The sequence below is a fragment of the Dermacentor albipictus genome, chromosome 4 (genome assembly GCF_038994185.2).
Source record: "Dermacentor albipictus isolate Rhodes 1998 colony chromosome 4, USDA_Dalb.pri_finalv2, whole genome shotgun sequence".
Lineage (NCBI taxonomy): Eukaryota > Metazoa > Arthropoda > Arachnida > Ixodida > Ixodidae > Dermacentor > Dermacentor albipictus.
In genome coordinates this window covers 173,263,297-173,291,192 of record NC_091824.1, presented here as the reverse complement: position 1 = coordinate 173,291,192, position 27,896 = coordinate 173,263,297, and the positions used below count along the sequence as shown (strand labels likewise).

The following is a 27,896-nucleotide window of genomic DNA, read 5'->3' as shown; positions in this document are numbered from 1 at the left end:
TCCTTTTCCAATGAAATTTATTATTTTGTTTGACTCTTTCCTCTACAGCGATCCATTTATGACTTGCAGAGGTTTATGCGGTAGTCCGCGAAGTTAGTACTTCACACCAATCTGTTTAAGAATTTCATCCAAAACGGACGCAATAAGGATCGAGTCTTTGTGTGTCATTAGCGGGCTCTCCTTGGCACCTGCGGGAAAAGTAAAAAAAAATGGTTTAATTACCAGCTTTACAGTGAGAGTTTTGTCCAAGTACCTTTAGTGATTTCTGTACGAGTTCAGAAAAGTATCTGTTTGCAAGAACAAACAGCTCAGCTTCATTCGCCTGGAAAGATATTGGCTGTATCTAAACTAATTTATCAACGAAAGAACGCTTTCATAGCGGTGCTAAGTGTAAGCAGACAAAAGCGATTAACTTCAATCTTTACTTAACCTCTTATTGCCTTATATAGGAAAATACATTTTACCTATATTAATTTTTTTTGTGTGTATGGGATTGCTGCATTTACATTTGCTTTACATTTGCTACCCTATAGATGAAGGTCGCGGAATTCCTGCGAAAAAGTGTGAAATGATATTATATTACAGTATAATGTTCTTCTAATCTCATGGTTTCATGTCCTTGAAAAATAAAGTCTAACTGTCGCTCGTCGTAAGGCAGTATGTAAAATAGTTTGTATCGTAGAAACTACGACTCCAGTTTGAGCAGCTGAAATGCTGCTGACACGCATGTTTCTTGAAGTGTCCAGGTTAGTTGAAAACTTCGTGTGCGGATCGTTGTTTCCCAAGTAAGAGATGGTGACTCGCTCACATCTTTCAGCAGGACAACTATACATGATGCCAGGCACGGATTTTGTTTAGGCGTACTTTTTTTTATTTAGGTGCTCGTAATCTGTATGTCGTGAGATTGTGATACCCGGTTACAGGAAAGTGTTTTACCCTAGACAACCTGATAAGTGCACAAATGAAGACCATGGACGCAAAGAAGGACTGTAATTTGACATGAGTATCACTCATTCATTGTAAAGGAGTGCAAACAGACGGACTCAGTGTTAACACCCGGACACCACAAGCACTGCTGATACCGGTTTATTCGAACGATCATCATATACGTATATACAGGAAAAGAGCGAAGGTGCAAGAGAGTAAGTGAAAAAGAAAATGGTAAAATTAACATATGTCACGTGCCATTAAGGAGCGATGTTTCGCATTCTCAAAGCGATATGGATGGGCAACTCACCCATGCGTCGCAGTTCGCGCTAATAATAATAATAATAAAAAAAACCTCAGCGCCCTTCCACTCAGCGAAGAAGCAGGACAAGCGAAGCTGTGCATCATCATCATCATCATCATCATCATCATCATCAGCCTGGTTGCGCCCACTGCAGGGCAAAGGCCTCTCCCATGCTTCTCCAACAACCCCGGTCATGTACTAATTGTGGCCATGCCGTGCCTGCAAACTTCTTAATCTCATCCGCCCACCTAACTTTCTGCCGCCCCCTGCTACGCGTCCCTTCCCATGGGATCCAGTCCGTAACCCTGCTGTGTATGTGTATGTGTATGTGTATGTGTATGTGTATGTATGTGTGTAAGCTGTGTATATGGGCCCCTTAATGGCGAACTGCACTTCCGCCGCGGGTCAGCCCGGCATTGTACTATATTCGGGATCGGCCCGCGTATGGGGAGTGCTATACGGCTGCTTGCCCCCCCGCCGCGGGTAGGCCCGGTATTTCACCATCTTCGGTATGGGCCCACGTACGGCGAGTGCTTAACACCTGCAAAAGAGTACGCATTTGGGCTGGTTGGTTCATGATTACGAGCAATAAAAACAGCGCTAAACGACGGGACGAGTGAAGGGACACAGACAACTGCGCTGACTAACAACCAAAGTGTGTTTATTCCGTCAGTCAGCATATATATGCTCCGCCGCTATCTGAAACTACAGAATCTACAGGATAGGGCATGCGCACGGGGGAATGCAATTAATGTGATAAGAAGGCAATCTCCTTTGGGAGGAGAGAAATGGACGGGAGGCTTACACATGCATCACCACTAACGTGAATGTGGAAGGCTTCAGATATAAGGCGTGCGCGGTCATCACGATATTTTGACAGATAGGTTACACTTTCGAAGGATGGCTTGCAGCCGCATTCGAACGATGGCTCGCAGCCGGATTGCAATGCGGCTGCAAGCCATCCTTCGAAAGTGTAACCTATCTGTCAAAATATCGTGATGACCGCCCACGCCTTATATCCGAAGCCTTCCACATTCACGTTAGTGGTGATGCATGTGTAAGCCTCCCGTCCATTTCTCTCCTCCCAAAGGAGATTGCCTTCTTATCACATTAATTGCATTCCCCCGTGCGCATGCCCTATCCTGTAGATTCTGTAGTTTCAGATAGCGGCGGAGCATATCTATGCTGACTGACGGAATAAACACACTTTGGTTGTTAGTCAGCGCAGTTGTCTGTGTCCCTTCACTCGTCCCGTCGTTTAGCGCTGTTTTTATTGCGCTTAACACCTGCTTCACCGCCGCGGGTCGGCCCGGCATTGCACTATCGGGGTCGGCCCACGTATGGGGAGTGCTTACGCCTGCTTCACCCCGCCGCGGGTAGGCCCGGTATTTCACCATCTTCGGGATGGGCCCACGTACGGGGAGTGCTTAACAGCTGCTTCACCTCCACCGCGGGTCGGCCCGGCATAGCACCACCTTCGGTGTGGGCACGCGTATGGGGAGTGCTTAACACCTGCTTCACCTACGCCGCGGGTCGGCCCGGCATAGCACCACCTTCGGTGTGGGCACACGTATGTCGAGTGCTTAACGCCTGCTCCACCCCCACCGCGGGCCAGCCCGGGATTGCACTATCTTCGGGATAGGCCCACGTATGGGGAGTGCTTACGGCTGCTTCACCCCCGCCGTGGGTCGGCCCGGTATTTCACCTTCTTCGGGATGCGCCCACGTATGGGTAGTGCTTAAACGTCCGACGCGGGTCGGCCCGGCATAGCACCACCTTCGGGATCGCCCTACGTATGGCGATTGCTTAACACCTGCTTCCCCTCCGCCGTGGGTTGGACCGGCATTGCACCACCTTCGGGATTGGCACACGTATGGGGAGTGCTTAACGCGTGCTTCACCTTCGCCGGGGGTCGGCCCGGCATTGCAGCACCTTCGGGATTGGCACACGTATGGGCCGTGCTTAACGCCTGCTTCACTTCCGCCGCGAGTCGGCCCGGCATTGCACCACCTTCGGGATTGGCACACGTATGGGGAGTGCTTAACGCGTGCTTCACCTTCGCCGGGGGTCGGCCCGGCATTGCAGCACCTTCGGGATTGGCACACGTATGGGCCGTGCTTAACGCCTGCTTCACTTCCGCCGCGAGTCGGCCCGGCATTGCACCACCTTCGGGATTGGCACACGTATGGGGAGTGCTTAACGCGTGCTTCACCTTCGCCGGGGGTCGGCCCGGCATTGCAGCACCTTCGGTATCGGTACACGTATGGGCCGTGCTTAACGCCTGCTTCACTTCCGCCGCGGGTCGGCCCAGCATTGCAGCACCTTCGGGATTGGCATACGTATGGGCAGTGCTTAACGCGTGCTTCACCTCCGCCGTGGGTTGGCTCGGCATTGCTGAACCTTCGGGATTGGCACACGTATGGGCAGTGCTTAACACCTGCTTCACCTCCGCCGCGGGTCGGCCCGGCATTGCACCACCTTCGGTATCGGCACACGTATGGGGAGTGCTTAACGCCTGCTTCACCTCCGCCGCGGGTCGGCCCGGTATTGCAGCACCCTCGGGATAGGCGCACGTATGGGGAGCTTGCTTACTATGCCCTTTCTCCCTTGTCTCCCTTTCTTTCTATCTCCCCCTTCTACTCTGTTTCTATTTTATCCCTCTTAACCCTTCCCCCTGCGCAGGGTAGCCAACCGGAACTACCTCTGGTTAACCTCCCTGCCTTTCTCTACATTATTTTCTCTCTCTCTCTCTTACCACGCCAACGACAAGAAAAATTTCCTTGGGTGGTAGAGGTATACAGCTTCGCTGTAAAAACGGTTCAGAAACCTCCCTGGCTCTCTTGTGATTGTTAGCATACAGAACTGATGTGCCCTCAAATGACGGAACACATCCACATTTTGCGCAATGTGCTTACATATGTAATCCCATTGCAGTGCTCGCGCAGGCGTACTATCGGCGTCAAATGAAACGCGAAATGTGGAGTGCGTGGCTGAAGCATAACTGGGGAAGGTATATAGTCATCACCATTGACAGGTGCGCACATTCGTTTTGACAGCACTGCGCGATGATGCTGGCCCTATACTGCGATATTTTCGTTTCTTTTCCGGTTCTGTTCTATTTAAATGCTAGAAAATATAAAAAAGTTCGGTAGTTGTTACACTCTTGTAACACAGGAAGGTGAAAGCCTGCTGCACATTTGGTAACATATGAAGGTAATCGTCTTCCGCTGAACGTGGCATACACGAACAATTATCTGTACCGCACAGGACTTACCACTAACCCATACTGTGATAACTGTCGCAACTTAGAGACAATTGAGCACATAAAACTAGAATGGCCCGCGTACCGCGACGAGAGACAATTTTTTGAGCACCAAATGGATATGATTTGCCACGAACCGTTAACGTTACTGAGCATCTTAGGTCCAATGCCCGGCCCTTCAAAACAGCGACAGGTTTTGGATTTGTTGTTCAAATACCGGACAGAAATTGGTCTAATAGGAAAGCTTTAAAAATTGCACACTTCCTATACAAAAGCCTAAATTTGCCCGCCATGTCACCTGTACGTATTAGTATCAGGTACACTCGGACATTTCATATTTATTTTATCCGCTTTTTCTCCTATTCTCTTCTGGAATCTTTTAATCCCATTCCCCATCCCTATACAGAGTAGAATGCCAGCGGTTATATACGCGCCGGCAAAATTCTCTGTTTTTCTAATAAAGAGCCCTCTCTCGCTCTCTCTCTATACAATCGGGATTAGACTTCTTTGTAAGAAACATTCGTAATGCATTAAGGTATACTATCGGGGTTAGGCTCCTTGCAAAGCATAACGAGCCGCATCGGGAAGCACACGTGCGGCACAAGCGCGACCTCCTCACGGCACGCGCTTCTTCCGCAGTGGCGTACTACTAAGTGCGGCGAAAACCATATGTGCTATCGGCGTCAAATGAAACGCGAACAGCGGTGCGCCTGCTACAATTTGCACCGTCGTCTTTTCTCGCTTTCAAATACGGGAGCACCACAATAGAAACGAAAATATCGCAGTTTAAGGGGAGCATCATCGTGCAGTGCGGTCAAATCAGGAGTGCGCGCGTCTCTATGGTGGCGCCTTCAGTTGCGCTTCGGCCATGCTGTTCGCGTCTCGTTTGATACCGACAGTGAACCCAAGCAGTGCCAAGTCTGCCCGATGTATACCTTATTAGAGGACAGAAGATTGCAATAAATCACTCTGCATCAGGAGTTTGTCGGCTTATGGAGTTGTCAGTCCATATCGCTTTTAGAATGCGAAATCTCGCTTCCTAAAGGCACGGGAGATATGCAAATTTTTCCCCACTTGTTTTTTGTTCTCCTCCTCTCTTTCAGCTTTGCACTTTTACTGTATAGTTATTCCTCGTTCAAATAAACCAGTTTCAGTAGAGCTAGCGGTGTCTAGGTGTTATGTGTCCGTTTGTTTGTGCTGTTTTACAATGAATATGTACCAAATAGCCCAGCTTTCTACTGTTTTGCAGTGGGGATCACTGTTGTGGGCAACAAGTAGTGAGAAACGCGCAAGGAATTTCGGAGGCAATTTACGTCAAGTGCCACCATTATCCGTTTTCAATGAAAGCGTCAAGCACTCGTATACACGTGTTCGGCGAATAGCAATAAGCGAGTCCACCTGATCTCACCACGTGCAAAAGTTCAAAAAAGAATATCTTATATTATATGCAAGAATTCTAGTGAACCGCGATTTAACTAAACGCAGATCAAGCCCTGCGAGCAGGCACGAACTGACACACGGATGCACAACCCACGTGCGTTACATATAAGCCGTAAGTTTACTTTATGTCTTAAAGGCTTTGGGCATAAACGCCAACTTATTCAATCACTAAAAGAAAGAGAGCATTGGTGCGGGTTTAATTAATGCGTTGTTTAGACTTCTGTAAAAACTGTCTGTGCGCGCTGAGTAGACCACGAAAGCTATATAAACTGCGATTTCACCTCGAAGCAAGCAGCTTCTGACTTCTTCAGCCTCATAGCGAAGTCCCGCGCTGAATTCGTAAATTAGTGGCATGCTGACAGGCGGGAAGGGAAAGTCCATCCGTCCAGCCGGCGTCTGCATTCCTCTCGGAGACGGGCTCGGCGGATCCAACTTGAGGGCGACAAAGAGAACGACACAAGATATTCAGCACGAGAGCTCAATGCGACGCTTGCAAGATCAGCGGCATTACTATAGGCTCCACGAAGCTCCTCTAGAAGCGGCGACTGGAATAGCCGCCATATGTGTTCTCTGGCTGAAAGCAACCTGAATGAGCTAAGTGGCGTGTCTGCTTAAAAGTGATCTATCTTAGAAGGAGGAGGGTAAGGAAGGAAGGAAAGATAGGGAGGTCAACCAGACACACGTATGGTTTTCTACCCCGCACGGAGGAAGAGGTTTAAGAGAAGAAAAGAAAAAAAGGAGAGGGAAGGAAGAAGGCACTCTCAGTGTGAACACGAGCTGTTGTCCATCACTTCACGCCTGCAATTGCATGGTCACTGAGGCCAGTTGATTTCATGAATTGTAGCAGCGCCTGCGTCGCTTTGTAAGCCTGCGACGCGTGCGGCCATGGTCCGATAATCTTAGTCTGAGCATGGTCTGTTCTCTAATCGGTTTAACACCCTCCGAAGAACGTTGTGTTCGACTTCATAGAGGTTACAAAAACACAGCGTGGGCTCGATCGTCTCTTCACAGTTGCATGAGTCACAGATATGTGTGTCCGACATTCCAAGAAGGAATGAGTAGGTTTTCTTAAAAGCCACCTCTAACAAGAGGCGGCACAGTAAAGTTGCATCACGGCGGGAGAAGGTCGATGGAATCTCCATCTTCAATGTAAGACCCAGCCGGTGAAGACGGCAGTTGGAGAAAATCTGGGTGTTCCACAAAGTTTCAGTGTTGTTTTGAGCTAGTTAACGAAGACCCATCGCAGCGTCTGTCCTTAATAAGAGTATAGGAACTGTCAGGGTTTCCTTATCGGCGGACCGGGCAGCCTCATCAGCAAGGTCATTTCCGATGATGCCACAGTCCCCGGAAGCCATTGGAAGATGATGTCATGCCCCTTTATGAGGGCTTGGTCGAATGTCGAACACATGTCGGACACAATTGGACACATGTCGAATGTGTGCTCTAAGGTTGTCAATCGTTAAAACCAAGTAGACTCTAGCAATTATGATAGTCACATGAGTGGAGGCGCATTTTTGTATTCCAAGACATGTCCGTAGAGCCTGGCCTTGCAGGCTTTACGGTGTACGAATATTGGTTTTACACGTGTTCGCCGAAACCGGCAAGCTGTACCTTAAAAAACCCAGAAACAGTGCTCTGTACAGCTGCAGCATGGATCGTACCGACGTGCCCCCGATTTTCTGCACAGGAACTTCATATGTACAATCGAAATTAGTCTCGCCTTCAGGTAGATGCAGTGGTGGCTCCATAAAAGGTCCCTGTCAATAATCACATCTAAGAAGTGGTGAGACTTCTGGTATGTGATAGCCTGGCCATTGAGAGAAACAGGGTACAGTGCCATGGGTTTGCACAAAAACATGATTAACGCGCATTTTTCGATGGACACACTAAGGACTTGCTTGCGGAGATACGAACAAGTTAGGGTGGCTGCCCGCTGAATTCTTGCGCGCTCTTGAAGACGAGTCACCGCTGAAGATCCAAGACAAATGTCATCAGCGTAGATTGATGGGTGAACTGTCTTGGGAAATATTTCAGCAAAGCCAGCCATAGTTAGGTTCAAGAGAATATGGCACAATACCCCGCCCCGTGGGACCCTTCCGCACGTATAATAGTTGGCAGGCGGGCCATCTTCGGTCTGCACAAAAAGGATCTACTGAAACATTCCGCCACCGATTCCATCAGCCTCCAATGACTCGAGGATCGCTTCATGCGTGACATTATCGTACGCCCCTTTCATATAAAGAAAGAGCGCCACTAATATGAACTTGAGGCATTTTTGTTGCTGTATGAACGCTGCGAGGTCAATAGCATTGTCTATTGATGACCTGCCTCGCCGAAAGCCTGCCATGGAGTCAGGATACACATTGTGGCGCTCAAGATGCTACTCTAATTGTGTAAGGATCATATTTTCCATTACTTTCCCTATGCAGCTTGCCAAGGCAGTAAGGTAGTCGAAAGGCGGCTTTCCTAGTTCGAGTAGTGATACGAGCCTATCAATCTTCCATTGCTGAGGAAAGATGCCGTCATGCCATGAGCGGTTGTAGTAATTCAGCTGTTCTTGCCTGGCCTCTTGTCCAAGATCGGCAAAAACTGCATAGGTGAGGCCATCGGGCCCTGATGAAGATGAAAGTTGAGAAGCAGCCAAAGAGGCGTCCAGTTGTTCCATAGTAAATGGAATTTTGATTTCTGTGACGCGAGACACAGGGACGACACTCCCGGCTTCGGCGTTGGCGGTGATACACACGCCAGCAATCTGCGAACAAAAATCATTCGCCACCTCGAATGGCATCTGACAGTGATGTAGGGCTAAGGCCATGAAAGGATGTCCCTGTTGCAGAGACGAGCGCAGTCCACGAACAGTCTTCCAGATGTATGAAAGTGGTTTATGAGGGTCCAGTGATTAGCAAAAGGACTCCGAACGTTGTTCCTGCGATTGGTTCAACTGGCGCTGGATTTTATTCTGTGTTGCCCGTGCCATTCTCAGGTCACAAATTGCCTTCGTGCGTCTGTATCTCTTTAGCTAGTCGTCGAAGAGCATTTGGCCTTTCCAGTTCTGAGTAGAATTGGGAACGGTTCGCTGTCAACGTTAGGCGGCATGAAGCTTCTTTCATTGTCTCTGTGATTGTATCCTCCAGACTACGGCAATTGTCTTTTCTGCTTGCATTTTCTATGTGCAGCTTTAATTTAGTCTAGTTGATTCTTCGTACTTCATTCGACGAAAAGGAATTGTTTAGCCCACTGATCTGCAAGTATATAGGCATATGGTCACTTCCATGTCTTTCTATGTTCTAAAACCACTCAACTTGCGAACTGAAGCATCGTGACACCAAAGTGAAACCCAGGCAACTGCTGTACTTAAGGCCTCGTAGGTGTGTAGGACTGCCATCATTCATGACACAAAGTTCGTGATCAGAGGCGAACGACACCAAATTCCTGCCTCTGGAATTGATTGCCGAGATACCCCACAGTAAGTGATGCGCGTTGAAATCTCCAGTTATAGTCCAAGGATCACTGGTCAGTAGCAATACGCCTTGAAGTCTATCGCGTTCAAATCTTCCTCACGGGGATAGGTAGACACCAGTGAGGGTGAATGACGCTTGCTTCTTTCTTACACGTAGGCAGACATTGATTGTTATCATGTGGTTGTACTGCATGGTGGGTATACGTAAAATACGTTCGCATGTACACCCAACCCCGTAACTCGCTGCGAGCCCGTAAAAATGTTCTCCGGCAGGACACACGCGCTCTTATCCCACCGTGTGTCTGCTCCCTCCCCCTTCACCTTACTAGGGCGGAGGAAGTTGTGCTTAGGAGGCTTCGGGCCGGGGTGGCCCTTACACCGGCTGTTGTATCAAGGTGGAACTGGCCGCATTTACCACTGGGTGCTACGTGTCCATACTGCTCCGTTCCTGTGGTGGAATCAGATGCATACCACCTAATATGGACATGTACGGGTTTACAATCGGAACGCTCGCGTCTCCTACTGCAAGCCGGCCTCCGCTACAGTGTGACAACCAGCTATGACCGCTGGATACATGACAACAGATTTCACAAAACACTGCTTCAATTCATACACAACACAGGCCTCACAGCACACATATAATACACATATACGCTCCAAGAATTATGCCTTAAGGGCAAGCCTTCATCGCAATAAAAAAAAAAAGTACACTCCAACTTTGCTGCGCTCCTCGCACGCCGCCTAAAGAAAAGGTTCGTACCCTGACAATTTAATGGGAGTAAGTACGTTGGATTCGCAAATAACGATTATGGCGAAACCGATTTGCGACAATATATTGACGGAAGGATGAGATGGGGAACCTCAATCCTATGGTGTTCCACTGTAAAATCGAAGCTTGTCCGACCTCAGTGCGAAATGACAGTATTGGATGAGCCATGGTGTCTATGAAAGGCTTGCAAATACTGGAATTAGAGAATCCAGTACCTAAAGTGCACTCTGAACTGACTGCGTTGTTAGCTTATTGAGGAGCACGCGAATGGCGTTCATCCGTAATTGAAGCATTACGATCACTTGTTTGTACTCTTCAGGCAGTTTATCGGTGGGAGGTTCAGAATTCGAGGTTGCCGATGTGCCCTGCGGATTTGCAGGTGGCTGTGGCTTTGACAACATCGCCCAAACGGCATCAGCCGCAGCCTCGCTTTTTTCAGCATTCTAGTGCGTATCAGCCGCGACCTGTCTGGGCGGCAAGGGAGGTGGAATAGTAGTGCATGCGACGGACGCGGTAAAGCTAACGACTTTCTTTAATGAATGCCGGCGTCGATATCGCCGCTTTCTGATGGTTTTAGCAGCGTCCAGATGAGACGAATGGTCTCTCGACATTTTTCTAGGAGAATCAGCTCCTTTTTGATGTTTGTGCAATCCCTTGACGAAGCTTCATGGGAGCCATGACAATTCGAACATTTAAGAACAGTGGCCCCGAAATCATCCGCGGAGTGGGTTTCAGCGCAGCAAGAACACACTACTGTATTCTTACACGCGCTTTTCACCTGACCCAGGTTCATGCAGTTGAGGCGTCGTAGTGACTTCGGTATGAAAGGTCGTACAGGATGTCGAAAGTGGCCCAACCTTTACATATGAAGGTAGCGAGTCACCCTTGAATACTATCTTCAAACAAATCGTGTTGCCCAAGCGGGTAACGCTCGCAATGACAGCAGCTTCACTGGCTGGTTTTGCGAGAACTTCTAAGTCGGAGCTGGGAATCTCAGCGTCTACATCGTAGATGACACCGGTGACGACGTCAGAGGCCTGTGGGATGTGGGAATGAGCCTTCATTTTGTCCAGATCGGTAACCGTTGCGCGGGGTATTCATCCAGCCGCATGCGTGACATCAATCGCCAGTACGTTCTTACGTGTATTCACTTTGATGTCAGTAGTTTCATTCTGCACCAATCCCTCCAGCACTTCCGAACCATTTTGCCTGTGGAGGCGTTTCGTGTTCCTGTTGGGCACAGTAGGAACGAAAAATATGGCATTGGCCATAGGCCTCCGTTGTGGTCTTTCATTCAATGTGCTCGAGGACGAAGAGGTACTGGTGTGACGTCTCTTGGCCTTGCGGCTCACAACAAGTTCGAAGTCATCGTTGGAGGGCTCTTCGCTGCTCAGTGAGTAGATTTTCTTTCAATCAGTATTTACTACAAACAATAACATTATTCCCTCCATTCTAACCAGACAGGGTGTAAGCATTGGCAAATTAGACATTACGGACGCTGGCATAATTAATCTTCTGCTTAATATTGACCCTAAAAAAGGCAGTGGTCTTGACAACAGACCTAATGACTTTCTGAAAAGGTATGCGGAATGGTGCAGTAGATACCTCGGCATAATGTTTTGTAAATCACTCACGACTTCACAACTACCGAACGACTGGAAAATTGCAAGGATAATACCTATACATAAATCAGGCGACACAGCAGAAATGTCAAATTTTAGACCCGTTTCATTAACTAGTACATCCTGTAAGCTTCTAGAGCACATAATTTTAAAGCACATAACGGTTTTTCTAGAGAGTATTGGCTTCTTGTCTCCCTACCAACATGGCTTTCGCAGTGGCTTATCAACAGTAACCCAACTAACAGAACTAGTGCACGATCTTGCATTTACTGTCAATCATCAGGGCCAGACTGACATGATTTTACTTGACCTATCTAAGGCATTTGATTGTGTATGCCATAGCAAATTATTCGCTAAAGTTGAAAGTGTTGTTGGGAAAGGGCCCCTTTCAGCCTGGATTAAATAATTTCTAGCCAATCGTTCACAATTTGTAGTCTACGAAAAGATGCTATCTAACACTGTTGCCGTTACTTCCGGAGTTCCCCAAGGCTCAGTTCTTGGGCCATTACTCTTCGAAATCTATAGTAATGACATCACAGCTAACATTGCTTGTAATATTAGACTGTTCGCCGACAAGTGCGTTATTTATAGTGAAATCACTAATTATATCTACCACATCACACTTAATACATCCCTCAAGACTCTAGATATTTGGTTCTCTAATTGGCAGATGTCAATTAACGTAAAGAAGTCGGTGGCCATGACCGTAACAAGGAAAACAAGACTGTAGAGGTCGCCACAGTTCAGCCCTGTTTGTTAGGCTGCCACCAGAGTGTGGCGCCCCCTGTGACCTGTGTGTGTGTATATATGTTCGGGCCCAATAAAGGAGGGGCATTCCCTTTTCGTCTAAGCAAGTAGCGGTACGTGTCGGTCCGTCCCTGCGTGCTAGTGCCCCGCGCGGCACTAACCACGCGACAAAGACCATCTAAATTTACATATGAGATTGACGGCATACCACTAACTAAAGTTGAACAACATAAATACCTGGGTGTTACATTAACCTCAGACCTCAGGTGGGTTAAACATATTTCGAATATCACCGCAGGAGCATTACGTAAATTATTCTTCCTCAAAAGAAGCCTTGCGCTCTCTACGACGTCAACGAAGCTATACTGGCCTACACAACGTCAGTTAGGCCAGTTCTCGAATGTGCAAACACCGTCTGGTTTGCTCATACAACGACTAACATAACAAAATTAGAGGCAGTACAAAGAAAGGCTATAAGGTTCATTCACAACAAATAGAAACGCGCTGACTCACCGACTAATATTCTAACGCAGTCTGGATTTTAAACGCTATCTACCATAGCAAAACACGCTCACCTGAAGTTCTTGTTTCAGCTTCTAAAAAATAACTATAAGGTAGATGTGTCCAGGTACATCACATTTTCTGAGGCTCGAAGAACACGTAACAAACATGCGTACACTTTAACAGAATACACATGCAACAACGACACGTTCAAGTATTCATTCTTTCCCCTTGCAGTAGCTGAACGGAACCGACTTGATCCTGCTATTACCGCCATCGAATCGTTGTCCGAATTGACCTCACAAGTAGAAGCTGCAGTGTGTAAATAAAATAATTTATCATCGCATGAATCATCGTCACAAATTGTGCATTTTGTTGCTTTCGACGTTCCATCTTTTCTTTTTCGCTTTCAATTCGTTTCTTCTCGCTCTCAAAGTGTATGTGCTTTAAGCGCATCTCTTCACACAACTTTAACATTTCTGGACGAGTTAAGTGTTATCTTTCAGTTTGCTCTTATTTCATGTATAACTGGTTACTTACGTATTCTTCACGGCTAGTATCATGTTCATTAGCTGTCATGTGAAAACATGCATTTTTGTTCCTAAACTCGGCTTCCTCTTAATTTCCATCCTTGGCAATTGTTTTCTTTTTATTTTCCTTTTTTTTTCAATCAACTATTCTGCCTAGATGTGTACTGATATACATGTATACTGTATCGCCCAATTGCCACGCTCTCAAATGAGAGTAGCAGTACTGTAAATAGATTAGGGTGTCCTCGCTGTCAGAGTCGCTATGAGGGCCAGTCGGCTTTCTTGACGGGACCGCTGACGTCGCCGAATCTGGCAGATGCCCGAGGTGGTGCATGTCCATCGCCGACGGACAAAGAAGCGACGCGTCAGAGGTACACGTATAAGTTCAAAAAAAAAAGAAGAAACAAAGAAGGCGAGAGATACTCAAACAACGTTCTGCCAAGCAGACACTTCGTCGTCGTCCGATTTAACTTAGGTGACTATCGACCTGTATGAGCTTGTGCACGTTAATCGATTATTATTGAACGAATAATGGTTGATCCTAGTTGTAATTTAAGATGTGGACACCTTTATTACTAGAGGGAGCATTCAGGAAGGAAATACGCAAGTTTCCTTAAAGTCCTTATGTTTGAGCTGTGGATGGAAGCTATGCAACGATGCAACGTACAGTCGCGGACAGAATAAAATAGACCACGGGATCTCCGAAAACGTTAAATACCCGAGCAGCCTGTAGCAGTAACCAGCAAAACTGCCCACGACAACGTTGTTAGCATATTCTAGTCGAGGTCCGAAATGCAAATACCAGATTGCGTTGTGAGGTTGCGGAGATAATCAGCTTTTTCTTAGATTTCATGGTCCGTAATATTTTGTCGCCGGGTGTACATGACAGATATATGAGAGCCATGTTCCGTAGCATTCTGGCACTGAGTTAGCGCTGTTGCGACCAGTCTGCCTACATCTTTTCATAAACCACCACCATCATTATGCTATTGCTACGGAGATTGAACGTGTTGAATGTATGTTTAGTCAAAGCATTGCAGACGTCAGAATAGCATATCTAGCCTTTCCGATTCGAGCTTCAGTTCAAACGTATCAGCAGTTTGCTTTTTTATTATTATGGGGTTTTACGTGCCAAAACCAGTTTCTGATTAGGAGGCACGCCGTAGTGGAGGACATCGGAAATTTCGACCACGTGGGTTTCTTTAACGCGCACCTAAATCTTAGTACACGGGTGTTTTCGCATTTCGCCCCCATCGAAATGCGGCCGCCATGGCCGGGATTCGACCCCGCGACCTCGTGCTCAGCAGCCTAACGCCATAGCCACTGAGCAACCATGGCGGGTCAGCTTGTTGTTTGCTTACTGTAATGGTTCCATTTGTTCCGACGATTTCTGCTGTCGATGGCATGTTAAAAATAGATGACATTGCGAAAGTGGCAAGGCGCCCGCCGCTGAATATCACTGTGCCGGCAACGACAGTGTCCACACCTGCGAGTACATAACAAAACGTCGGTTGCGCTTTGATGACTTGGTCACATGGTGAAGTATTTATGGCTCATTCCTACCGGCGACTTGAGGAGGTCGCACGACCATTTGCGACTCGCGATCAAAAAGCGACCGAAGGCGACTGATGTTCACACCGGCAAGCCCGGCTGAGCATGACCCGCAAGTCGCAATCCCGGAGATTATCGTTCTCAGTGAGAACTCTCGGAATCTACGCGGAATTTGCCGCGAGGCGGGAGGAGGCCGGATGTAGAAACATGAAAGATCACTTCCGGTGCGCCGCTGATCGGTTTATCAGTTTTGCGACCACGGTCGCGCGACTGAAAAATCGAGCAGCGAGTGACTGGCCCAAAATGGTCGCTTTTCGACAAAAAATGACCATTTGCGACCATTTGTGATCATGTTCGGCTGGTAGCTTTGCGACCACCTTGGTCGCGCGACCCCTGTCAGTCGCCGGTGTGAATGAGCCATCAGAGCTGGAAGACTTGGTAACGGGAACTCTAATGTGAAAAGACGAGTGAATCAGCGTAGTTTATGGAATAGTGCTCTGACTCGTTACAGTAACAGATACTCGAGGCAAGGGCTCGAGATACGCTACGTAAATTGTGGCTAGTTGCTAGCGTGTACTGTTTGTGCAGATTCCGTGACTTAAATTCTGTAATATAAATGACGTACCGCTATTGAATGCACCTTCAGCGCTACACTTTGAAGGGAAAGTACTTTATTAAAAAAAAAACACTCATGCAGGCGCTTCAATGTTCACGTTTCACAGTACGAAATTTCTTTAGCGTATTCTGTCTCTGCAGGTGTTTGTAAATTCTGGTTCTTTTTTTGGGCGTGGTGGAAAGTAGAGGGTTACGAAAAATGTGGAGCGGGGCTGTTGGTAAGGTTGAAAGTGCTAAGCGCTCTACAGAACTTACTCTCAGTATCTTGGATCAAAGTCAACACAGATTAATATCTATAGTTGGCCAACACAGATATTAATTTTTTTTTATTGCGCCTATCTCAGTTTACCAGGTAACGTATATGAAAGGGGCAAGTAATCTCGCTAATGTATGCAGCCATAAAAGGAGACGCGTTAGATTACGTTCCATTTGCATCATAGGGTTCATAAACTTTGGTTCTGCTCCTCACATTCCATGAGCTCTCAGCGTTTGTTGCGAGAACAATGGCGCGCTTTATAAGACGCACCAAGGGTCCATGCAGCTGCACCTTAGGCTGAATATAAGCAAAAGTAATTTTATAAGCTGTACCCTGTCGCCGTGGAGGCGACCGTTACAGACAAATGCCAGCCTGCTCCTTGTGTGGAATGATTTCTTGAAAATCTATTTGATTAAGAGAGAAAGAAAGAAAGGAAGGAAAGGCAGGGAGGTCAACCAGATGCGCATCCGGTTTGCTACCCTACAGGGTGCTTGTAAGAAGAGGGAAATGAAATAAAGAGAGACAACACTGAAGGGTGCCGCTTCATACGGAGGTGCACATCGACACAACAGTCTGTCGCTGAGGTCTGTAGAGGTCTGTAGAGGTCAGTTCATAGGTGCTGTTCTTTAAATGGAGCTATACCGCATGGGGAACGTACCTGAGATCTATGAAGATATAAGTGAGCACTTTTCTTTTGTCGCCGCACGTAGAAAGGGAAGTGCAAGGACTATTTCTAAGTGTGAACAGGCACTCGTGTTGCCTGTACTTTTTGTGCATGTGTATGTTCGCGCCTACCGTCCATTTAGCAGTACTTCTTGCACGCTGAGACTCATTGCCTGTCGGTATTCCTGTTGGACGGTATTTATGATTTGCCAAGATGACAAATGGTGGCGGCGGCTGCTGTTAAGAAAAATATTGGGGGTGTCAGGCTTCCCCTATAGGGAAGTACAAGGGTGGGGCGTCGGGGGCTGGTTGGGGTGTTATGGGGCTGCGTATATAAACCACTGTGTCTCTGTGTTGCTGCCAGCCACGCACCTTCATCGGTGAAGTCTCCGCTTGCGGTAATTTTAACAGGAAACTCCGGACCAAAAGCCTGCAGGATGAGGTTTGTGGTGTACGTGCCCATGGTCAGCACTGCGGAGCCGCCTAACTCCTTGCGGAACACCCGTTGCAGCCCTTGCATCGGGTAGCCTGCGGTCACGTGAACGTAGCGTGGCTCGCCGATAGAACCTCGCTCCAGCTCTTCCTGCAAACGCCGGTACGACGGCAGGAAACGGCTCCACAGCGCCTGCGATTCGTACGCCGCAACATACGATCTCATAGCGGCTTGATTTTGCCCTTCGACATATGCGCACGTTATAAATCAATGCTTTAGTGTACAATGTCAGAAGAAGATGCGTACAAAACTATTTGGACCAATAGCCTTTTCGGCTAATATCTGGATATTGTATTGTTAGCGAACGGCACAACGCTTAAAACGTATGAGATGTCAGTGGTATTTTCTGTCAGATTAAACCGTGATATGGCACACATTACGGCAACGTAGTACAGGAAGCGCTTTGCATTACCACGGAATCACGACTTTGACCACTCGAGAAAACGGGCACTCACTCGCCTATATCCGTACGCAGCAATGCTGCCCTGGAAAGCGTTCGACAGAATGAATTGCGCCTCACCTCCATGAGGAAGAGCCCCTTCTCCTTGGCCACCTCGCATAAGGCTTCGGTGTCTTTTCGGCTGCTGGTCAGCGGCTTCTCGCAGAGCACGTGCTTGCCGCTCTCCAGCAGCATGCGCGAAGTTGTATAGTGGTCGGGGTGCAGGCTGCCCACGTACGCCACCTCTGCCCAAGGCGAATTATGCGGCTGATTACCATGATATGAATATGCGCCGTGGCGTAGCCAGGGAAGGGGGTGCAAGGTACGTGCCCTCCCTACGTCCCCGGTAAAGTGCGTGCCCAGCCCCACCTCACTCACTCCCACCCCCCAAATTCCTGGCTATGCCGCTGAATGTGCGCACTGCATGGGATGTTTTCCAAGGCATGCGGACAAGTTGTTTATTCACAGTGGACACGTCACATGCCTCGCTTAACGAACTAGCTGATAGCTCTCGATAACGGCTTGGAAGAAAGGGCGATGCCTAATCACATTATCGAACGAGATATAGCGAGGGCGCCTGCAAATGACGGATGATTTTTCTGAATCAAGGACGCTGGGGATGCGGCCCCTGATTTTCTATGTCTGCAACAGGGGTCGCAGAGGAGCTGGCTCATTCTAACTGGACATATCCTCACATCCTGCTCAACGGACCTGTTTCGTTGCAGGTCACACTACGCCGAAGCATGCGGCGCACAAATTTGAATAAACCGCATTAGCAGTCATTACCCCTCGCGCAAGTTGGTGCGGTTCATGGCATTATACGAATCACGATCGCCTGCCAACAGCCCCATTGCGTTTACCGCACATTTCAGGTGTCACGTGAGAACAGCTGGAGCCTGCGAGAAATTGATTGCGCTGGCGTTTGCTCTGCAAAACTTTAAACAGGAGGCTTTGGCTCAGGGCAGTTGGCGCTATCTGCACACTGCTGGAACGCACGTATACGAAAAAGTCAAGGCTTTGTTGGCTTTCACAAGTGGCGACGACGTACTGGCTACTGTGCGGAAGACACCAGGGCATATTTCGCATATGTGCGTATTAAAACGGGATTTCGATATATATATATATATCTATCTATCTATCTATCTATCTATCTATCTATCTATCTATCTATCTATCTATCTATCTATCTATCTATCTCTATCGATCTATATATATATATATATATATATATATATATATATATATATATATATATATATATATATATATATATATATATATATATATATATATATATATATATATATCTATCGATCCATATATATATATTATAGGGGTATTACTCAGGCTCGCGCGTGCGCACCTGACCCTTCTCTGGATCGCACAGCGCCGGTGGAGCGGCAGTCGCTCCCTAGCACTTTCGCAGCAGCCCTAGCAGTCAGAGCTGTGACCCCTAACCCGCGGTTCGCAGTGAGTTGCGACCACGGCGGGTTCAGGCCAGTGGGGACAGGGTGAGTCTCGGCCTAAGGTGTTTATTCACCTTGGTGTACAATGATTCCAACAGACAACAACAGCCACAACACACACAAATAGAACACAAAACACAACCGCAGCGGCGGAGCATTCCGCACGTCTGGGGTGAAACACAAACCGCACAATGTGGGAACCACAAAAGAGGCTGATAAGAGTTCAGCTCACCCAAAAGTGGATCCGCGCTCGGGCCCTGGGGCGGTGAGTCGCACACAAAGGCCGGGCGCAGGGGACGGCGTGCGGCGGTCTCAGCGGCGGATTTGAGATGCGGCCTTTCGCAAGCTCTTCCACTCTGAGACAAAGATCCGTCGGGGGAATAGCGCTTCTCCCGAGCAGCGGAGAGGGGGTCTCCCCGGTTCCAAGAAAGGGAAAGGAGGGAACGGGGTGCCTTGGCTGCAGCGTCGCGGCCAGGCGCGAAGAGCAGCGGGAGTGGCGAAGGTGCCCTCTCCCCGCTACCCTCCGCGAGCGAGCACGTGATTATCGCGTGATAACCGCGTGGCCGCTCCGGAGATATCGGGATGCGCGTGCGATCCCCACATATATATATATATATATATATATATATATATATATATATATATATTCTAAAGGTGTTTATTTGGCAGAGCTCGGGAGCAGCGCAACGTCGACGGGCAGGGCAGTCAGAGCTTCCAAGCACGAGAGCCGTTGCTGAGCCGGAGCGCTCGACCCACTAGCGTTTAGAGCCAGTAGCGCTGAACCCACTAGCGTCTCTTCTACAATCTCTTCGCTACAACCACCCCCCGGGAGCGAGAAGGGAGCCGTCCGGCGACCTAACAGCTCGTCACGATGAGCGGGTCGTAGTAAGGCTTTAAACGGTCGACATGGACAATGTCTCGTCCCCGGCGGCGCATGTCTTCAGATGGCTCAACTGGTTCGATGACATAGTTTACAGGAGATGCGCGTTCGAGAACACGATAAGGGCCTTCATACTTAGGGACCAGTTTTGATGAGAGGCCAGGGGCAGTTAAAGGGACTGAGAGCCACACGAGCGCTCCCGGATCGAAGGTGACCGTGGCAGTGGCGTCACCGCGAGTGCTCCTCTGGCGCTCTTGATCATCGGAAGTAAAGGTCCGTGCGAGGTCACGGCACTCTTCTGCATATCGGACCGTGTCAGAAATAGGGACGTACTCGGATGCATCCGGCCGGTACGGAAGAATGGTGTCGATGGTGTGCGAAGGGTGTCGACCATACAGCAAGAAATAGGGTGAAAATCCAGTGGTGCTCTGCGTAGCGGTATTATACGCGTAGGTGACGAATGGCAGAATGGCGTCCCAGTTCGTGTGGTCGGAGGCAACGTACATTGAAAGCATGTCGCCGAGCGTACGGTTGAAGCGTTCTGTGAGGCCATTCGTTTGAGGGTGGTACGCCGTAGTCGTACGATGAACAACGTGGCACTCTTTGAGAATCGCTTCAACGACGTCCGACAGGAAGACGCGTCCGCGATCGCTGAGCAATTCTTGAGGTGGACCACGCCGCAGGATGAATCGGCGAAGCAGGAATGATGCAACATCGCGCGCTGTAGCTGCTGGGAGAGCGGCGGTTTCGGCGTATCGTGTCAGGTGATCTACTGCCACAATGGCCCAGCGGTTACCAGCCGACGTCAGGGGAAGGGGTCCATACAAATCGATGCCAACGCGCCCGAACGGTTGGGTAGGGCAGGGTAGAGGCTGCAGGCCAGCTGGCGAGAGGTGGGGTGAAGATTTTCGGCGCTGGCAGTCGGGGCATGAACGAACAAACTTTTGAATGTAGTTGTACATTCCTCGCCAGTAGTAGCGTTGTCGGAGGCGCTGGTAGGTTTTGAAAAGTCCCGAATGCGCACACTGTGGATCAGAGTGGAACGATGCGCAGATTTCAGAACGCAGGCTTCGAGGTACAACTAATAACCACTGGCGGCCGTCAGAGGTGTAATTGCGTCGATGAAGCAGGTCGTCGCGAATGGCGAAATGGCGAGCTTGACGGCGCAATGCACGAGTGGTTGGCTGCGATGACGGATCAGCAAGGCAGTCTATGATGGAGGCAATCCAGGGGTCCTTGCGCTGCTCAGAAGCGATGGTCCCAATGTCGACGGTAGAAACGTCAAGCAGGGATATTGCGCAACAGGCATTGTCGTCTGGCAAGGGAGAACGTGAGAGGGCGTCAGCATCAGCATGCTGGCGTCCGTTGCAGTACAATACGCGGATATCGTAATCCTGTAAGCGAAGCGCCCAGCGGGCGAGACGGCCTGAGGGATCCTTCAATGACGACAGCCAGCATAGTGCATGGTGGTCCGTGACGACATCAAATTGGCGACCATACAAATAGGGCCGGAACTTGGTAAGCGCCCAGATGATCGCCAGGCATTCTTTTTCCGTGACGGTGTAATTGGTCTCGGCTTTAGTAAGCATACGGCTTGCGTATGCCACAACATATTCAGGAAACCCTTCTTTGCGCTGTGCTAAGACAGCGCCGAGGCCAACACCGCTGGCATCTGTGTGTACCTCAATAGGTGCCGTTGGATCGTAGTGGCGCAAAATGGGAGGAGACGTCAGCAAACGACGGAGCTTAGTGAACGCCTCGTCGCACTCGGACGACCACGAACGGAGAGGTCCGTTGCTGCCACGGAGCTTCGTCAGGGGCGATATGACGGCGGCGAAATTGCGAATGAAGCGCCGGAAGTAGGAACACAAACCTACAAAACTGCGCAATTCTTTGACGGACGTCGGTTTAGGAAATTCAGCTACGGCACGAAGTTTGGCTGGATCGGGGAGGATTCCATCCTTCGAGACGACATAGCCTAGTATCATAAGCTGCCGCGCTGCAAATCGGCACTTCTTTAGGTTCAGTTGAAGGCCAGCGTTTGCTAAGCAAGTCAAAACATGCCGTAGGCGTTGAAGGTGCGTGGTGAAGTCAGAGGCAAAAACAACAACGTCGTCGAGATAACACAAGCACGTGTGCCACTTCAAACCGCGGAGGACTGTGTCCATCATGCGTTCAAAAGTTGCTGGCGCATTACAAAGTCCAAACGGCATGACGTTAAATTCGTATAAGCCGTCGGGTGTGACAAAGGCTGTCTTCGGCCTATCGACGTCAGCCATGGGTACTTGCCAATAGCCGGAGCGTAAATCTAGAGATGAAAAGAATTCTGCTCCTTGTAGGCTATCGATGGCGTCATCAATTCGCGGCAGCGGGTATACATCTTTGCGAGTGATCTTGTTCAGGCGGCGATAGTCTACACAGAACCGTATCGAGCCGTCTTTTTTCGTAACAAGGACGACAGGGGATGCCCATGGACTGTTCGAGGGTCGGATCACTTCGCGGCGAAGCATATCGTCCACTTGCTCATTAATCACACGACGTTCCGTCGCAGAGACGCGATATGGTCGTTGCCGCAATGGTGGTTGGGAGCCAGTGTCAATATGGTGCGTAACAGCAGACGCCCGGCCCAAGGAAGGTTGCTCGACATCAAAAGAAGAACGAAATTCTTCTAAGATGCGCAGAAGCTGCGAACGCTGAGGCGGGGTGAGGCCATCGGCAATAGATGAATCGAACACACCTGTGGGCAAAGGGTCGGACGTCGACAGAGAACCGAGCGTGTTGTAACTGGCGCAGGACGTGTCTTCGGGAACATCCGTAATTTGTACGGCGTCGAGCACTTCTACGTGGCCAAGACATTCGCCTTGAAGCAGCATCACAGGGTATGAGAAGGGGTTACATACAAAAATAGCTGTGGAGCCCTGTTTGACGTTCACAGTCGCAAAAGGCAGCAGCAGACGTTTTCGAGTGTAAAAGCGGCCCGACGGAGAAAGTAGTGCGATGGCGTCAGAGAGGCTGCTGCACTGCATTGACACAATCACTGACGAGTTGGCAGGAACGGTTGTGTCGTGCCTGACGAGTAGTTTGTTCGCAAAAGGAGCATTATCGGCAAGCGTCATATCTGCTATCGGCGACAGTTCTAGTTCGGCCCGTGCGCAATGAATGACGGCATCGTGGCGGGCGAGAAAGTCCCACCCCAGGATGACTTCGTGGGAGCACGAGGAAATCACAATAAATTCGACGGCGTATACAACGTCCTCGATGAGAACACGAGCGGTGCACGCCGCAATCGGGTGAATACGCTGTGCGCCTGCTGTGCGGAGGGCGAATCCACCAATGGGCGTCGTAACCTTTCGAAGGAAGCGACAAAGCTATGCGTCCATAACTGATACAGCGGCTCCGGTATCCACGAGGGCAGATGTGCGCACACCGTCAACTAACACGTCTATCACATTGGACGGGCTACGTTGAGGACTTCCGCATTTCGACGGCGTCGCAGCCCTTGCCTCATGGACTGCGACGATTAGTTTTCCTCATCCCGAGCTTCGGGACGAGGCCGCATCGGTGATGGGGAGCGTCGGCGTGGAGAAGTTGAGCGGCGGATGTTAGCGGACCGGCGGAATGGTGGTGACGCAGCCCGAGGTTCGTCATCGTAATAAGGGCGCGGAGAACTCGCCATAGAACTTGGCCCATAAGGTGTAGCGCTAGGCGACTGCACGCGACTACAGTAGCGTGCGACGTGGCCTGCATAGCCGCACGCAAAACATATTGGTCGATTGTCCGCTGTACGCCACCGAGTCGTTGCGGCAGGTCCCATCCATGTGGAAGGACGCGTTGGACGTGGCGCCTGGTGAAGTGATTGCATAGCCGGCTGTCGTCGGGGCATAGCGAGGACTTCGGCGTACGTGAGAGGTCCCCGTTGAGGGAGTTGTTGAGGCTGGGTGACGACTTCCGCGTAGCTGAGTGGCACAGCCGTCGGCATCTGTTGGGGCCTGGCCATGACTTCGGCGTAGCTGTGAGGCGCAGCCGCAGGAACACGCTGGTGGTGCTCAGGCAAAACCTCGTGCAGTTCTTGCGCTATGACGCGGCGAAGCGGAGGCGCAAAACTTGGCGTAGGCGCGTGTACCGAATGCGGCTGTGCAAAATCCATCAACGAGAGTTGCCGGGCAACTTCCTCGCGGACGAACGCCTTCATTTCTGCGAGCAACGCTGCCTGGTTGGACATGGCAGACAAACCAGCGAGATGTTCGTCACGCGGCAGAGATCGACGGGTCAGTGACCGCTGCCTGCGGAGTTCTTCATAGCTCTGGCACAGTGTGACAATTTCAGCCACAGAGCGTGGACTTTTGGCCAGCAACATGTTAAAGGCGTCGTCTTCTATGCCCTTCAGTATGTTTCGGATGCGATCAGACTCCGCCATGGTCGAATCGACTTTCCTGCATAGATCCAGGACATCTTCGATATAGCTGGTGAACGTTTCGCCTGGCTGTTGAGCTCGTTCTCGCAAACGTTGCTCCGCACGCAGCTTGCGAACAGCAGGGCGCCCAAACACATCGGCGAGGGAAGTCTTAAATTCCGACCATGTCTGGAACTCTGCTTGGTGGTTGTTATACCACAGGCTGGCCACTCCAGCGAGGTAGAACAGAACATGGCTCAATTTGGCTGCTTCATCCCACTTGTTATGGTCGCCTACTCTGTCGTACGCCGTGAGCCATTCGTCCACGTCAGTGTCATCCGCTCCAGTGTAGATAGGAGGTTCGCGATGACGAGGCACCCCGGGACACGCAGTGGGTGCAGGAGGAGGCGTTTGCTGGGAGGCGTCTTGGGGCATGGTAGATGGTAAGGTACGGGACCGGAGTTCCAGGATGATCGTCTGAGGTTACCCCGCACACTCCACCAATTCTAAAGGTGTTTATTTGGCAGAGCTCGGGAGCAGCGCAACGTCGACGGGCAGGGCAGTCAGAGCTTCCAAGCACGAGAGCCGTTGCTGAGCCGGAGCGCTCGACCCACTAGCGTTTAGAGCCAGTAGCGCTGAACCCACTAGCGTCTCTTCTACAATCTCTTCGCTACAATATATATATATATATATATATATATATATATATATATATATATATATATATATATATATATATAGAAAAGATCACGTTCTCGTGACGCCTGCGGCAAAAAAGACGTTCCACGTCATCCGCCAAGGTCTGTGAGTGGTGGCGCTGGCTAACACTCCCAGGGTTCTACTAGGACACATAAATACCGAAGAAAGTGGATGGGAAAACGACGCCGCGGTAGCTCAATTGGTAGAGCATCGCACGCGAAATGCGAAGGTTGTGGGTTCGGTTCCCACCTGCGGCAGGTTGTTTTTTCATCCACTTTAATTTCCATTACTTTATCGTTTCTTTATTTCATTTATTAAGCACAAGTAATTTCCCCTATGTTGTCCTTGGTGTCCGTGTTTGTTGGCTTCTTATGATATGACTATATATATATATATATATATATATATATATATATATATATATATATATATATATATATATACATTTTGGAAGTCTTTTGTGCGGCGAACAGGGCCAAGCAATCGGCTCAGGCCCACGGCACCATGGACTAGGGACGTCGCCCACCTCGGACGATTCCCCCGTCAGCTCATTTACACAAATAAAGTTTATTCCTTCTCCTCCTCCTGTGAGCGAGAAATAGATACCGAGTTCTTACCAACGTCCGGGTCTAACGCCAGCTCTTCGTAGCTGGAGTACGCTTTGCTGATGCTGTGGAGGTCTGCAAACTGTTTAGCCTTCTCGAAGTTCCTTCCTGCAACAGCTACAACCTGGTGGGCGTAGACGGGAATACAATGATTTACATGCTTCAAGCTATTATTGATTGGCACTCGCTGTGCAGCTCCCTGTTCATTCCCGTTATCGAGCACGAAAACCTACGTTAAGACAGCGTGGTCAGTTGTCAGGCAGCACTAGAAAGTCACGCCTTATTTCTACACGGGCGTTGTCACTCCGCATTGTACATCGAGATGCACAAGTTTGATTTGCTTTCTTGATGAATATTCAGATATGACATTAAGATAAAAAAAGACATAAATAGGTATACACATTATAAGACAAATGAGACCCTTTGTGGGTTTGCCCATTGGCAATAATGGTCATCTGTCTCGTGTGCGTTTCCAGTTATAACGCCGCGCTTTCGGTACATTCAGGTTACGAACGGCATTCGCGATTCAGCGTGACATAGTGTACCTGACAGGAAAGTAGAGTGCGTAGAATGTCAAATACAGTAACTGTACGCAAAAGTGGTGGTAATTATCGGTTGGAGGCAAGATAAGCCTCGAAAGGGTATGCCAGAATAGCCGAATACAGGGGCAATTAAAAAAAAGAACGTTTATATCTAAAAACCACGCATAACTCAGAAACGATTAAAACAAAGAACAGAAAGAGTAAGCGGTAAAAAAGAAATAACTTCGCAATGCGGAACATAGCGCTTTCTTTTGCAAAATATTTTGTACACACACACACACACACACACAGACACACACACACACACACACACACACACACACACACACACACACACACACACACACACACACACACACACACACACACACACGCACACACACACATCAGAAAAATAAAAAGAAGCAGACGCAATAATTACGCAAACATAAATATCTAAACACTTATATGCTAGATTCCGCATTTACATTCTTTCTAATGCACAAGCGTGTCTAAATTCTCGAATCTTCGCTGTCCACTTTTCACTTTCCAGAAGCGCCGGGATTCAAAGGGAATAGAAGGGTCAACTGGTTGGCAGTCAAGCTAAGCAAGATGCGCTTATGGTGTTCATGAAAAAAAAAGCAGGGAATAGAGTGATAAAAACTGAGTCGCTACATGCACAGGTAACTGCAGAATATAGAGATAGAAGATTTAATGAAAAATGAAAAGATGAAGATGAGATAGGCAACACGCCAGACTGCGATAGATCTAGTAAAACCCGATTAAATCAAGCAGGCTGGGTGATTATACACGCCATACACTCAAAGTGCCTCGATCGACCAGTCGCGCGGCAATTTCGCGTGCATTTGCGGGCTTCTTTCACGCTCGGAAAAACACTTTTATGTAGCACGTATTGAGAAACATAAAACTGTATCTGAAGTTTTTCATGTCGCATTACAATTTTCTCATTGACACTTTTCATCTCACTATAATGTTTGAAAAGCTGATTCATTAATGAAACCTGATTATCTAATTAGGCTGAAGGAAAAAATTAAGTTGAGTATCTCCAAGCAACGGCAAACAACATTACTTTGGTTTTGTCCAGCTACGCGGCATTCGCATATTTTTAAACTCTAACTAAAGTTAGCTGGGACACCCTGTATAATCAACAATTACCCACCAACGATAAGATAGATTGCTGATGGCATTAACGTCGCCAATCATCCATGAAGAATGGATGCACCACCATTTTCTTTGTCATTCACAACCGTACATGAAGAAACAGACAACAAAGTACGACAAAGCCAGAGCTGAGGCTTCAATTATAGCGCCTGCTTTGTTAAATTCAGTTTTACATTGCAGAAATATGAAGCATAGCGGTGAAGGACTACCGTGCATGCACTATGGGCGCCGCCTAACTTGTTTTCTTGTAGCATTGCCACACATTTAGCAGTTTAAAAGGCACTGCGGCAGCGTATAGCGCGCTTTGCAGGAGAAGGCTATGGGCGCATACCTTGTGCTCTTCTGGCGACATGCTACGCAGGCAGACAACGAAATCATGGCTGATACGACCAGCTCCAACAACACCCCATCGAGTCGGATTACTCATGATTTCTTCAGTTTATACTGCACTGTGCTCCTTTGCGAAGCAAAACACGTGAGTCGTCGATGTTTCGCAACAGCGTCTCTGCGGTTGTTGCAGGCGGTACAGTAATATGGACGCAAGCGAAGCGCCTGATAACTTTATCAGCAT

The 27,896-nt window shown here is 48.8% G+C and overlaps 1 protein-coding gene across 1 annotated transcript; it reads right to left on the bottom strand.

Annotated features, from left to right (window-relative positions):
- LOC135913584 (trans-1,2-dihydrobenzene-1,2-diol dehydrogenase-like) lies at positions 1-27,838 on the bottom strand. Its single transcript, XM_065446095.2, has 7 exons — positions 27,657-27,838; positions 25,635-25,746; positions 17,661-17,824; positions 17,020-17,272; positions 14,924-15,048; positions 6,215-6,365; positions 1-188 (listed from the first exon to the last, which is right to left on the bottom strand). The coding sequence occupies exons 1-7, from the start codon at positions 27,750-27,752 to the stop codon at positions 94-96; spliced, it is 996 nt and encodes a 331-aa protein (XP_065302167.2). The 5' UTR covers positions 27,753-27,838; the 3' UTR covers positions 1-93.
- Between the last annotated feature and the right edge of the window lie 58 nt (positions 27,839-27,896).